The 14830-nt window shown below is 38.8% G+C and overlaps 1 protein-coding gene across 3 annotated transcripts in view; it reads right to left on the bottom strand.

The window, feature by feature from the left end:
• Positions 1 to 14830, bottom strand: part of IGF2BP3 (insulin like growth factor 2 mRNA binding protein 3) — a 119429-nt gene that overhangs the window by 92706 nt on the left and 11893 nt on the right. For all 3 annotated transcript variants that reach the window (XM_075746003.1, XM_075746004.1, XM_075746002.1), the window contains one exon: positions 917 to 965. In XM_075746003.1, the coding sequence (XP_075602118.1) occupies positions 917 to 965 (49 nt within the window). The remainder of the gene's footprint in view (positions 1 to 916; positions 966 to 14830) is intronic.

Raw genomic sequence — 14830 nt, 5'->3', positions numbered from 1 at the left:
TTTTTTCTCCAGAGCTAGGAAAAAAATCAGACGGTGCAAACAGAGTAGCAGCTGCTGGTGGAAAGTCAGACGAAGGCAGCAGACCAAATCTGCTCAGAGAATAACTCTACTGGAGCTTTATCCTCAAACCCTCCACCCTCCAATCTCAGTCAGGCAAAAGAATGACTTACCACTAGTAAAATATGAAAACAACATTTTAATCACATACAAGGTTGAAAAACAGTAAAGAAAACAGATCTGTTTGAACAACCTGGTCCAGTGGAGGGTGTCCCTGCCCGCAGCAGGGGGGTTGGAAATAGATGAGCTTTGAGGTCCCTTCCAACCCAAAACATTCTATGATTCTATAGGTCTCACAGTAGCCCATCTACTGCAAAAAATATAACGCCATTTGTGGAGTGTAGACAGCAATATACAGCAGTACACAATATACTGGTGAGAGCCAATAACTAAAGCACGAACAAACAATTTGCCGTAATGCCACTACTAGAGAGGAGCAAGGGGGGAAAAAAAAAAGAAAGAAAAGAAAAAGGATCGGCATTAAATTTCTGCTTGTTTTGGCCAAGTATTTAAACATGAATTTGCATTAAGTTTACTGAACTCCTACACCAGCTACCAGCAAGGTCCAAAACGGAGTAGCTTTCAGTCAAAGAGAGTGACTGCATCAGGAAGTCAGCATTCACCAAAGAATCCATTTCAACATTTTTTATGGTTAACTCAGAGAGCAGAAATGAAGGCAGTTATCTGAATTGCTTAGAAGGCTCTATTGTTCCCTCTTCCAAAGGATTTTTCCCCAGAACAGAATGGGTGGTGTGTGCAAAGCAAGTGAAAGGTGGGGGAAGGGGAAAAGTCTCATGGATAAAGAGAAACAGGAACACAGTTTTAAGCACAGACATCAATTTTTAAAGTAACTTCCTACCTCCCACTGCAAGTGAGGCGGGATATTTCTGATCTGAAGCTTCCGACTCCTGCAGATAAATTAAAGAAAATAGTTTTTTAAAAAAAATAAAACAGAAAGAAAACATTATCACAAGATAGACTATACATAGCAGTGTCCGCATTTAAGCATCTGTTGTACTAAAAGGGACAAAACCAAATACACACTAAAAAACTCAACAGATCGTTGGCAGGGGAATGTCAGGTCAAAACCATTTCAAGTCCAAAGAGCTGTTACAGAAATACTTGTTACACATTTGACAGCTGTTACATTTCATGAAATCTCCAGTTTTCTTGAAGACTATTGCTATTTCAGCTTTAAGGCCTTCAATATCTAACTCTCTTCTTTATAAAGGAGTGTGATAATCCCATGTATTTGTACCGGGTTCTTCTCCACACACTGTAAGAGTTTATTTTTTTTTTTAATTTACCAAGATGATACTTCAGAATTCTACATCCCTTCAAGGAAGAGAATATAAATTTGAATAAATACATTTGCTTTGATATTAAGCTTTTTATTCGCCTGATGACAGACTATTTGCTAACGTTTACATGGCTGACATTCTCCATCTCTGATCGGGAGGAGGGGGTAAGAATCAGTAAATTCATTGTATTTTCACCCCAAATCTACATCAGTTTTCACTTATCTAGTAAACAAAACATTCACTTTGAAGTGCTACTGCAAAGCCTGGCAGTGTGCTGGCTGCCTTCACAGCCAAGTCCTTTGTCTCCTCCCTTCCCCCAAAGTGAAAGAACAAATAAATGCCAGAGATGCCACAAACCCCTTGGGATTTACAAGAATGTGTATTAACACAGTTTCAGCTGGGCTCAGGTAGGATGTGCTGGTTGGGTTAGCCTAGCCAGCCTGGGAAGATCTGGGGAAGGGAGAGGGGACAACACAGTGCAGTCTGGCTTAGAAGGTCTCAACTACATTTGCGTTCACCAAAGCAGCTAAAATAAGTGTTTTGTGTTCAAACACGCAGTTTTACTTAGTGTTTTAATTGCTCAATAGTGACCTCTCACAGAAAAACCCTTCACATTTTAACGACTTTTATAAAAGGAGTTTGTTAAACTTATACAGGCCAGTAAAATCTTGCAACAAAGCAAGTTTTAGAGATGTTCCCATCTAGCAAGAAAATCAAATGCTTTCATTTTCCCCCTTGGTTCCTTTTAAAATACACTTCTTTCCCTAACACCACCACCACCCACCCAGGCCTGCAGTGAGTGTTTTACATCTTGAAATGCTCTTTTTCAACAGGCTTTGTTCAGGGTGCAGCCAGAGTTTACGGTGCAAAGCCTCCTTACCAAAACGTCTCTTGATGCAAATGTGTCACCCCCAACACTACGGGGACCAGAGGAGCAAGTGACAAGCATGCTTTCTCCAGAAAAGATGAACAGGTCTCTGTTGTGCAGCATTTCTCAACTGTTTTCACTCCCTCTCAAGCAAGTAAGAGCAGATTTCAGCATTTGATCATATAAATAAGTGAGGAAGGGAAAATGAAAACCCAAACAGCACAAAACTCCATTTGAGTTTTCATTTCCAATAAAGCAAAGAGAGTCAGGAGCACTTCACTGTAATACGGGCAGGGAAAATTTCCTTCAAGTCAGCAAAGATTTCCTTAAACTGTAATCTCAGCTAGCTATTCTGCTACAAAACAATCACCCAAAATCATTGATACGTTGCTCTGAAATATCAAAATAATCTCACACAGCAACCTCAAACTTGGGTCCTAAAGTAGAACATAAAAGGGGACGTTCATTCAATATTAAAAATACCGGGAAATTTTAATGCAGAAAAATCCCAAACCACAAAATTGGCAACCAATATGCTATTCAATGAGCTTCAAACTGTGTCATGCCATTAGCCTCTCACACTTGTAGATCCAAATTAAAATTCATGAGAGTTTTGTAGCAAGGAGTGCCACTCACAGAAGGGTCTGAGCACGCAACAGCCCAGCAGCACATCAACAACAGGTCTCACCCCAGCTCCACACCAGGCATTAAATGCTCCTGCTGAGCAGCGTATACCCACTGGGGGGGGGGGGGGGGGGAAGTCGTCCTTTCCAGAAGCACATATACAAGTTTCACACACACACAACTGCCACCTCACATTTCATTGCAGAAGGAAAACCTAGATATCTTCTCCTTTACTGTCCAACAAAAAAAAAGCAATCTCTACATTCACTCAGCAATAAAGGACATAACACAAGGTTTGGAGGGTTGTTTTTTTCTTCCCACATGATTTTGAGGGACTGAAAAGTTTCATGCAATTTAAAGCTTTGCCAGCCAACATTTGTAGCACAGAAATAACTTGAACATCCTGAAATGGAGGAGGAGGAAGGGAGAGGAGCAAGGAAGAAGTGCCACCTTAAAATTACCAGTTCCTCTACCACATTCATAAAGAGCCAAAGGAAATGGCAAGTCAAGTACAAAACGGGTACAGTCCTGCTGTGCACCTCAATTTATGGCAATAGTGAGACACCTATTGTACAAAGCTGAAAGGTCACTTCAAAAATACAAGAATAGCTGTATGAACCATTTAATTTGAAGCTATTTACACCTTCATCAGTTGCTTGGCTGCAATGCAAGTAATTTTAAGTTGTCACCCAATGCACAAGTTTGAAGTCTGGTCTTTGTTGATGCATATGAAAATTTAATTATTTTGTTGTTGTTGTTATCTGTCTGTCAATTAGCAATAGGAAAAAATTAACAAAGCTTTGCATGGCCAAGAGAGGAATCACACACAACCAGTGTAAGATAAAAGATCATGAGCACCTTTGAGACTTCTCCATTTCAGTTACTAACAGCTCCTATTAAAAAAGTGTAAATATATTTCTTAAAGTTACCTAAAAATACAGAAAGCTTGTAACCCCCTCTGCCCTTCTCTCCAGACAGAAAGAACAGATGGAAGTGACAGAGATGGTTTTGCGTTCCCAGGACCAGAACGAGCACTGAACTAGCAGTGACCAGACAGAGACCGAACCCCCACAAGCTGCAATAACCTGCGCAGCTCCTGCTCGGAGAGATCGCTCCTCCCGCCCTTCTGCACTTTGGCAGCCCCGTGCAGCTCCTCGCTGCAGGGCAGCATGAGCGATCTGCAATCACGTCTGCGGCATGCACGTGAACCCACCGAGAATCAGCTCTGAACTTCCTCAAGAAAAATCCCAAGCCAAATGCAAATGTATAGCAAAGAGTAAGGGACAAAGCTGGGTCTGACTGAATTTACCAGAGCAGCAACAGCTTCCAGAAGGATGGGTTCTGACTTCAGAAAGCACGTTTTTGCGCCAAGAAAAAACTCTGCGCAATAGGTGGAGAAAGGAAAGAGAAAAATATGGAAACATCTTCCTGGAAATACTCTCCCATCTCAGACAAAATCAGCTCTTTTAGGATGCTTTCCATCTTCCTCATAACCCTATATTCTTCAGCAAAGTAGGGTATATGCAAAGCTCCTATAGCTATCACATTCCAGGCAGCATAAACCCGCAGAGGGTTTTGGTTTGTTTTGTTTTGAAATAATCTTAAGTTTTGTTACTTTACAACTACTTGCAGTCATACCAGGTGTGTAAGACAAGAAATAGTCCTTTCATGTTTTATAAAGGTATTTTATTACAATAGTTTCACTTAAAATATAGCTCATCTAGTCTTAATAAATCCTTAGTAAAACATTGCCAGCATTATCTCGTCAATGTGACTCATGTAAGCCTTGTGTATGCACTTTTTCCAGTTTAAGCAGATTTCTTAAATTCATTTCTTCCATTCTAAATAGGCGTTGTAAATAGACATCAACTAAAAAAAAGTCTGGGCAAATTATGTTTGTGGTCTGTATCATATGAAGGTTTTTGGAAGCTACCTATAGTTCACAGCATGTGAACAGGTATTCCCACTTGTTTCTCCTTTTCAAAGACACCCAAAACACCTTTTATTGGGTATGAAGAAAACAGGCTTCTCTGGTTTCTGTATAAGGTTAGTCCATAAGTAATTAGTTGGCAATAATTTACTTAAGAGGAATTGCACACATTCTAATTCTTCTTTTCAAGTATTATGAAGTAACTGGATTCAGTTACTTCAAGCCACTGCTGATAACCATACATCAACATCTTTATTCTGGGGATGTTGAGACATGGAGCCTTGTGTTTGGGGGGACACAAATATCTCTGCAACACTGAAAGCAGGTAAAACAGACACATCATTGTGTTCCTTCACGAGGAAAGCAGCTTATTTGTGCTATACGTGTGCGCAGAGACAGAAAGGGCAAAGTACCATAAAGATGGATAATTTACTAAAAGCCGCCTTAGTGATCTCTGAAGGGGTAATCTCTCTATGTAAATGCAGAGAACACATGCGCAGGGACACCCAGTGCTCCCGACCCACGAGAACCCTCCACACATATGAAACAACACTAAATGTGTCTTAGGGAAAAGGTGGTGGGAGGAGGGAAGAAGAAAACCCACAATTTCAGCATTCTCTTTCTATGTCCTCTTTCCTTCTCTCTCTGCCCTTCCTACATACATCACTTTTTTCTTCAACCTATCAAAATCCACTTGGGTTAAAAAGGTCTTGAAAATTGTCCATTTTTGCATCCCCACGTTAAATAAAATCTCACTATACGCCTCCACTCACTGTATGCTTTATGTGTCATTTAGCAAAGGCACATAAGACCCACAACTCCCCTTAAAGGACAATAATTTTAAAAACCAGAAGGTAGACAATTATAAAGCAGAGAACAATAACGTATCACGCTTTTGCTCACAGTCCCAATTACTGTGTATCTCATAGGTGTGTCAAAATCTGTTTCAGACAAATATCAAAACGACTGCACTTCCACATTGTTGTCATGCGCACACTCTTACCAGACCCTTCTCACCATCCTCCCTTCCTCTCTCCAGAGACCTCCTGCTCCTTAATTCCCATTTCTCAACAACACCACCACGTAATACTCTTATTTCAGCAGCCATATGAGCCACACACACAACGCTAATGCCTTAAACTACTCTTTTTAAAGAGGGGGTCTATGGAAAGAAAGAGTTAAACACATTCGAAAAGAGATCGAGTGAACATCGACAACGTTAGTCCATTCAGTTGTTTGAACTCAATACCTATGGGATAGAAAGTAAAAGGTCTACCTTTTCCAGTCTTATGAACGCATAAAGAGTAAGCGCTTATTCATTTCATCCGTTCTAGGTAGGCACTGCCAAAATGCCAAATGCCAAAACGCCAAATGCCAAAACCCACCAGCACTGAGTGCCATCACTCCCCAGCGCTGCCTCCGAGTTTGTGGTCCCCCCGGCTCCGACAGCTACACATGATGCTCCTGCAAACCCACTCACCAAGACAACCCTTTTTCTCCCTGACTTCCAAAGGGATGCGTGAAGACAAAACCTGTCATTTCTCAAGCTTACTTCACTGGCAACACAAACTTAACATCGACAGCTGGAGATGAAATATTTAATAAAAAACCCCACACCACAAAAAAACCTGCTACAAACTGTGGCTAATGCCATACGGTAAGAAACCTGTATAAAAAGTCCAACAGACGTAGAAACAAAAGTTAGCAACTCCTCTTGCCAGATGGAAAACTGCTGGTAATCAACTGAATTTATAGGGGAAGAGGTGTCTTATTGTTTACTCCATAGCCAGCAAAATAAAAACAGGCAAGAAAAAAGCAACACAAAAAGATACCCCCCCCACTCACAGTTTATTAGTTTCTCCCCCTCAGGTTGCTTTGAGTAGATGATGCTTGATCACAACAGAGTGAATCAGTGTTTTTAATGCTCTTCTAGTGGGGGGAAGAAAAAAAAAAAAAGCAGATTTACAGGACAAAATAAAAATCCTTAGCTCTCAATTCATGTTAGTGTGGTTGGGGAAAAAACCACAGAAGTAGTTTTTTTAGTTACAAGGTGAGGGAAGGGGGGGTCTCCTGATCATTTTCTTCATGGTAAATGTAGGTAATGATAAAGATAAAGCCACCGCAGTAGCTTGTCCTGTAAGAGGTGCTGCAGTCTCTGCCTGCCTCCTGACTTTGCAGTGAAACTGTGGGTTTAAGCAATCTTTTCAGTCTTTTTAAGTTGTTCATATTTGATTCCTGAAAGCACCTAACAAATAGTGGTAAGTCCATCCAAATAAAGCTCACTGAATGTGCATTCTAAGCCATCTTGTGTGTGTATATATAATTTTTATATATTATACACACACACAATTATATATCTCAAGTTGCTTATTCCTAACAAGTAGTTCTGATAAATACAAAAACCAAAGGGTCACACTCCCTACCTAAAAAAAGAGTTATACTGGATTTCCATTAAAATCCCACTCAGGTTCAGTAAAGTGACAAACAGAGGATTTTATATCACTTCCATTAAAAGGTAATTAATTTCCAGTGTATATTACAAGGCACATTGATGACACAGTTACTGCATTTTATCAAATCAAGCCATTAGCTTGTGATCCAGAAAGTTTATCTTGATGCCTAATCTACAGGAGAATGGTTTCAAATACTGACTTGTTAGCAAACATCACTTTTTATTTTTACACGCTGATCTGGACAGCAGAATACTTGAAGAGAAAATGTTACTGCTCCAATTTCAGACCCAATTCAGCAATTCAAGCAGACAAAGCTTAGCTAAGCCACAGGCAAACTGCAGCAATACTTCTCTTTGTGTTGCCTCATTTAATCCCAGACCTGGATTTAAAAGCACTCTGTACTACCACTCAGAATAACAATTTTCCATAAAATTTAGACAAAGAAATTTTTTTTCTCAAAGCTCATGTGAGACATAACAGTTGGCTCCTAACTCCACTTTTCCTCTTTCATCTTGCACATACGACCCACCAAAGTGGCCGCTTTGGAGAGGTGCATTATCTCAGCATTCAAGATGAAAATCCAGTTCTTGGATTACCTCACAGATCCCTCTGTGCCGATGATCAAATTTCCTACCAGTGCCTGCGAAACATCAGATTTGCTTACTACTTTCCACCAGGATGAACAATCGGAAAGCTGTCCATGGGGCCAGCACACCATGTAGCTCCGCTCCCTAAAGCCACCAAACATCTGGGCACAGAGCTGCGCCCTCCTTACGGGATAAACCCAAACACTCCGAAAGAGAGTGGATATTTGTGGATGGAATATGATAGCTGAAGAAGCACAACCAGAAGATTTATATTGGCACATCCAAGTTACATCATACAAAAATAGGTAAATTGACCAATGTAAGCCTGACTGTAGTTCTTATGTTTATGTAGATTAGCCAAATAGTAGGCTTTCACTTATTACCATTTGCTTCAGGATTTCAGTTTGACAATTCTTCACATCACTAATTAGACTAAAAGCTTATATTCATTATTTGTAAATTCCCTTGAGTGGTCCATAAAGACATTTTTAAAAGAAAATTCTAAAGATTCTGCCATTACCATATTAATGTTGAATTTCTCATTTTAAAAAAAAACCTTCAATTTTCCAGGTGTTGTTAATGAGACAGCTGTTAAGTTGTTGGGGTTTTTTTTTTTTTAATTAAAGAATTAAGTTTTAAATTTAATGGGACATTTCAGTATCCTTTAGGAAAATAGGTTTTCATCTACCTTTGTTGCTTCTGACGTTTCAGGCCTTTTCTCTTCCCCCGTGCCAAAGTTCTGGAGAAACTGAAACAGGTTGGTTTTTTTGTTTGTTTGGTTGTGTTGGTTTCGGGGGTTTGGTTGGGGTTTTGTTTTTTTTTTTTTTTCCTGTCTGTTGTGTGTGTGTTTTTTTTTCTACATGCCACAGTTTCATTTTCCCTCCCCCTCCTAGAGCAGGGATCTGTAGTTCTTAAACAATTGTACTACTGAGCTGATTTTGTTGACCAAACATTTTAGAGCTATGGTCACTTACCATTTATTCTCCCACCCCATCCCTAACTTGCAATTAACTGGGATGTGGACAACAGTGAACACACTCAGGAGGTATATGAAAGACTGAAAATAACATCTTTAAGCGCAAAAGTGCTTCTAAACATGCAAAAAAATTTGTCTATTTAAAATCCTAACTGGTATGAACTAGTAATTCCCTAATGACAGGACACAATGCTCATCTTTTATCTTTCTCCTCCCCACCCCTCCTTTCTTTCAGCCACCATTCTTCTCTCCCTTCACCTGTTTTCCTACTGCCCACAGGGGCTGCTAGTTGAAGCACTCAGTATTTCCATTACAGATTAACTGGGAAGTTTTACATCAGCTGTAAGCAGCAGCTCTAGACTGAAACTTGCATATGATGTCTCTGTGATACATGAGCAAGTTAAGAGGCTGAGGAGCTCTAGATAGGGAAGTGAAAATGATTTTTTTAAAAAACTATTATTTTTATTTATTTATTTTCAGTTAATTCAGCTCCTTTTAAAGATCCTGAGGAGAAAGAAATGGTATAGGATACTTCAGTGTCATTTCTGAAGCAAAACAGGGTACCAAGACTTTGTTCCATGAAGCAGCTGCTGGATATGCCCTCACAGTGCTTTTATTTTGCGAGTCTTCCCTACTACCATCACTTACTCCACAGAAGTGCACATCAGTTAGAAACTGAATGGCAATAAGCAACACAAATATCACATACAATGTAAACGTTTTGGCAACCTTTTTTTTTTTTTTTTGTACAGGAGGTATGGTACCAGATTAGATCTTGTTTTAACCACAGCTCAGTGATTCACCCTTCTCAGACTGAAATATCTAAATAAAAGGGGCAGCGTTCATAGACAAACTCGGTAGCCACCATGCTGCCGAGACCAACGTGTTCAACCATGAGCCTGCGTTTGAAGAGAACAATTGGAAATGCTTTCCGGATTCTTTACGCCACAGCTATAGACAGGGAGTCTAACCCATTTTGGTCTCTTTCAGGTCAGGCTCAAGTGAAACTAAGGTTGTTCATCCTCAGTTTAAGGTCACTGTAGTCTCCAGATTAACCTGTCAAATTCAGTTCTGGTTTAGGGGGTGGAGGGTAAGCAAAATAAGGCTTGAAGTAAAATAGGAAGAGTTGCTCCACCTACATACTTAGAGCATGTAATTGCAAGACCTCTGTTACATAGGCTTAGAGCAGGGAACCTCTCTTTGCTACTTTTTTGCTATTAAATATCCTATTTAAACCTTTCAGGTTGAGAGCAAGCTACTTTAAAGCTTAAACCGAGCGAGGCGTTAGTGTAGTTCAGGGGCCCGTCCCAGCACAGACTTCTCCACTGCCTGGCTGTTTCACCCCACACACAGACTTTTTAAAGAACAGCCTGTTTGCTGCCTCTCCCAGGCTACGTTACCAAAAAAAATGACACAAATTAACGTCCAATTCCTAAAATGATCTCAGTAAACAAAGATTCCTGTGGGGTCTGGGAAATGGAAAGGCACTGAAACACTCGAGCTGCTGAAAGCACCATCTAACTTCAAAAAGCTTCTACGCTATAACCAGAATAAATGAAAAATCTTGCTTAGTCTGATTTTAAGTGTATAAGTAAACTTCAGCTAACAGACAGGCTTGCTAGTATTTTCAAGTCTCTTACATGATATAAAGGGATATTAACAAGGGCAAACTACTTTATTTAGGCAACTGTCTATGTTCATATTTTTAGATATTATAAAGTCCTAGTGCTTAAAAGAACAAAATAAACTAAAAGCAGAGTTAACGAGAGCACAGAGTAAATCAACACTTTCAAATGTACAGCCACATGTTTCAGGCTCTTTCCAGTGTTTAAAGCCACTAAAAGAATGTAGCGCGTGTGTGCGTGCACATGCACGCATGGCTTTCACTCTGCATGCATCCTGGCCAAAACTTCCATTTTTATTACTTTTTTCATAAATACATACATTACTCAACTTTGCAAGAGGACAGCTTTATACTGACATGGTAATTGAGCATTTAAAATATACACTGTGCTCATCATCTGATGTTCCAGCAAAGCCTAACAAAGACTTGCAGTAAGCCTGCTCATGTGGCTATGGTGGGGTTTTTTTAAATTTAAAAAAAAAAAAAAAAAGAATCCATTTCCTCATTTCTGCTTTCCACCCTTCAATCTCAAGACAAACCAAGAAAAGTTTAAAAAGCCCTGGCAAGACAAATAGCTTCTTTTAAATCTTCTAGACCACGCAAACAGGAATAGATTAAATAGAATACTTCACCAGATTTACAACAGAAGAAATGTCAAATTTACCGTACATTTCCTATTATTTTTGCTTTAAAATATGTTCTTCCATCTCAAAGGATTCAGTACAATAAACCTTATTCACACAAGTTTAAAAAAAAAAAACAGAAACTTTTAAAGTATGAACTGATGCACACGATAACTAAGACGCTACACAGACACCAATTCCCTCTTTGATGCTCTAGTAATTATTTTACTAGTACACTTTGTTGAATTAATTGAATACCAACAAGAAGAAACAGCACTAAAGTGCTGGCCCTTACTAATGGCAACTCCACGTGGCCTTAAACTGATTAAGTGACCTAAAGCAGAGGAGATACAACGCCTCTACCGGAGGAGTGCTAGAACATGTGGGGTTTGCACTGCCACAACCAATAGTTTTCCTTCCTCTCGCTTGCCCTGTCAAAACCCAAAAGTCATAGACAGTCACCGCTCTGCTGTTTGGCTTTGTCATTTTTATGCTGAATGTCACCAGATGTAGAATTAAAAAAAAAAAAAAAAAAAAAAGCCATACTTTTTCTATACTTAAATTACTTGCAAAGAGGATCAAATTAGGCTTATGGTTTTCAGACATTATTTTAATTTCTTTTAAGTAATTTTCTCTGAAGAGTTCTCCCCCCAAAATCAAATCCTACTCAATTACTCAAAAATTGTGTGGACAGAACAGCACCAAATAAAATTATTTCATAGCTGTGCTTACAACAAAATGTTACGTGTTATGTAGAACAACTGTGTACTCTCCCCTCAAAAAATTTTGTACCCTCAAAATGCAGAATGCACCATCTTTCAGTTGGGATACAGAGCTAAATAATATACACACTTTGCACACATACACAATATTTTCTACATTAAGTTGTGATCTATACACAGGTTACTGGAAAAAATGTAACTTTTTGATTAACTTTTTAACAAAGTTAAATTTATAAAGTAATAACAACTCTGCAAATTTTTTCTCTTGTCTACAAAGCTTATTTTCTCCTTTTTTTATAGGGTAATAATTTTGGTCAGGGTAAGTACATCTACACTAGTATATCCACATTCACAGTAAGTATTTTGTAGCAGTATAGTTAAAGCATCACACCTTGTGCTTTAGAGTCTTTCCCATTATTTTTTTTTTTTACATTTACTTAATAGAAATATTGTTAATTACTTCATTTTTAAGAATTATTACAATCTTCTGTGTTTGCGTCATAGCAGCTTTGATTACTCCACACAGGCTTAAAGAGTATAACATATGAAAGCAATCCCTGAGCTTTCATAAGAGGCCTTGATGAAAGCCTCAGTGTGTCATTTGGTTCTGTTCAACTGGAAAAGTCAACAACTAAAATACAATTGTTCAAATTTTAAACTTTGCAACATTTCAATGTTACCATTTCTTTCAAATACAAGTTATATTGAAAAAATCACTAGTGTACAAGTGGTGTATTTTCATTAGTAACCTTTACAGCTAATATTTAACAATTTTCCCCTGCTTTCATAATACTATTAAAAAATTGCCATGACTTTAAGAAGTGAAATATAAAGCAATTATAGGATAGCCACTATCACCTTTTAAACAACTCAATTGTTTTTCATTTCCTTTTTCAGAGAAAATATAGAATATAGTGCATATTTTGAGGATGAAGATCACAGCAAGCTTTGACTTTTTCACTGTAGATTTAAACACACTGTTATGATCAGAGAACAAAAAAAAGAGTTTACATTTCTACACTGAGAACCACACTTTAGATAGGGTAGCATTTAACATTTACACTATTTTAGTTCACTTGCATTAAACTGAGCAAAATGGTGAATTTGAATCAGTTTCAGAGCAGGGAAAAGGCCTATAGCAGGTTGCAGCTAACTAGTTAATTCATAAGTATAATTTACAAGTTAATCATCATTAGCATCAAGGTTATTTGCATTTAGTAACTTGTGGTTTTCAAATGCATACCATTTTGCTAGATATTTAAACCAAGATTAGGAACAAAGTTCCTATGAAGGAAGATAATAATTTTGACCAAGTTTAATAAATAATTTATCAGTTAATTACTTCAAATTTAGTTTGTATACAGCTGTACAAACTTATTATCACACCAAGAGGGTAATTACTATCTTCTTTTTGCAATCATATCAGTACCAATATGTTAACAGACATACCTAAATTAGATGGTACCTGCCCCCATTAGTAGATCAAGTTGCTTTTACCAGAGAGCATAGCTTAGTGTGGTTTAAATACACCTTTCAAAGCTTTGAAATTCAACTATGCCATCTGCATATAGATATGCCCAACACTCAAGGATTTAAGAAGAACATTTTAAAGAAATAAAGAGCAGGAGAAAGCTAAAAATACCAAATTACAAAAAAAAAAAAAAAATCAGCATAAGGAAGACTATGATGTTATAAGATAAATATTCAACCACAGAAAGAAATCATCCTTCTTGAGGAGTTACTGATCATTTTCTGCTAACACTACTGTTTGTATGTCTACTTCATTCATCTCCCCCACTATCACCCCCCAAAATTCCGCTCATTTCGAGCTACACTGGCTCCAGCTTCGTGCCTAGTACTGGTATACACAGTGAGACACAACTACCAGTAACAACCAGAACTGGAGCTACCAAAGGCCTCAAAACAAAGCAACTGCTCCCTCCCTCTCCTCCCCCAAACCTCAAAGACACACTTTAATAGTTTGTAACCACATGCACGTTATCCACAGAGTGCAAGGGAAGTTCATAGGGCTGGATGTTAGAGAGAAAACAAACAGTTCAGGGCACCTGCTCAGCCCCCCCCGCCCCAAACCAGGCAGAGCTCCCCTCATCCAGCCCCAGTCTCATCAGGAAGGACACGCACCACAGCCATCTCCAGAAAACTGTCACTGCTCAGATGCCATTTCTTCCTCAGGAACTTGCAGGGCTTCGTCGTGATGAAACTCGACTAAGTTTTGGACAGACTTTTCAATGCCTTGCCTCCCCCCCCCCCTTTTTTTTCTTTTTAAAGGGAACCACCCAAAATGATACACCCGGTGACACAAGTCAGAACTACGTCAAAGAGCGGCTTTCTGGAATACAGAACCACATGTAAATTCCACCAACACTCTACAGCTAAAAAGTTAAGATAGCCTGAACTTTCATTTGAAAAGCCATTTTGAAGAGCTGCACTACAAAACACAGCACTGCTATACAGTGGGAGACTGACGTAACCACACGTGCAACGCTGGATCTGTACAGCCGTTCATGCATTCAGAAGTAGCATTTTCATGTGAAGATGCTGAACTTAATCCAATGTATGCAAAACCAGTAACAGACAGAGTGAGTGAACTGTGCGGACCAGGTGATGTGAGCGCAAGGGTCAGAAAAGCAGCGTCCATAAGCTTATTTGCCACAGAGGCAGGCAAAAGCCAACCACAGCAAGTGAATGCAATTTTGTGATTTTACCCAAGCTAGTCAAATACAAAAGTAAAGCAATCTAGCCCCAATCTCAAAGCTTGAAGGGCTCTACAAACTATAATGATAAATCTTTTAAATTTTTCCCAAGATTACTTTCAAGGAGTGATGCGTAACATCAACTCTATATGGGCTAAGCACATGCTACATACCCAAAAGGATGATTTTGCTCATGATTTGAGTTTAATTGAACAACTGTCATTAAGCCCAGTTGTACAAAATGTGTACTCCACAACTTTATGTAAAAGTTTACAGTTATGTTAAATGAAGAATTTGGAGAATATTTACATGTCAACAGTCACTTCTTGTTTAAGAGAACAACCAGGGTAG

Source organism: Balearica regulorum, chromosome 2, assembly GCF_011004875.1.
Source record: "Balearica regulorum gibbericeps isolate bBalReg1 chromosome 2, bBalReg1.pri, whole genome shotgun sequence".
In the NCBI taxonomy this organism is placed as follows: domain Eukaryota; kingdom Metazoa; phylum Chordata; class Aves; order Gruiformes; family Gruidae; genus Balearica; species Balearica regulorum.
The sequence above is the reverse complement of the archived record's forward strand: the minus strand, read 5'-3'. Positions and strand labels throughout refer to the sequence as shown.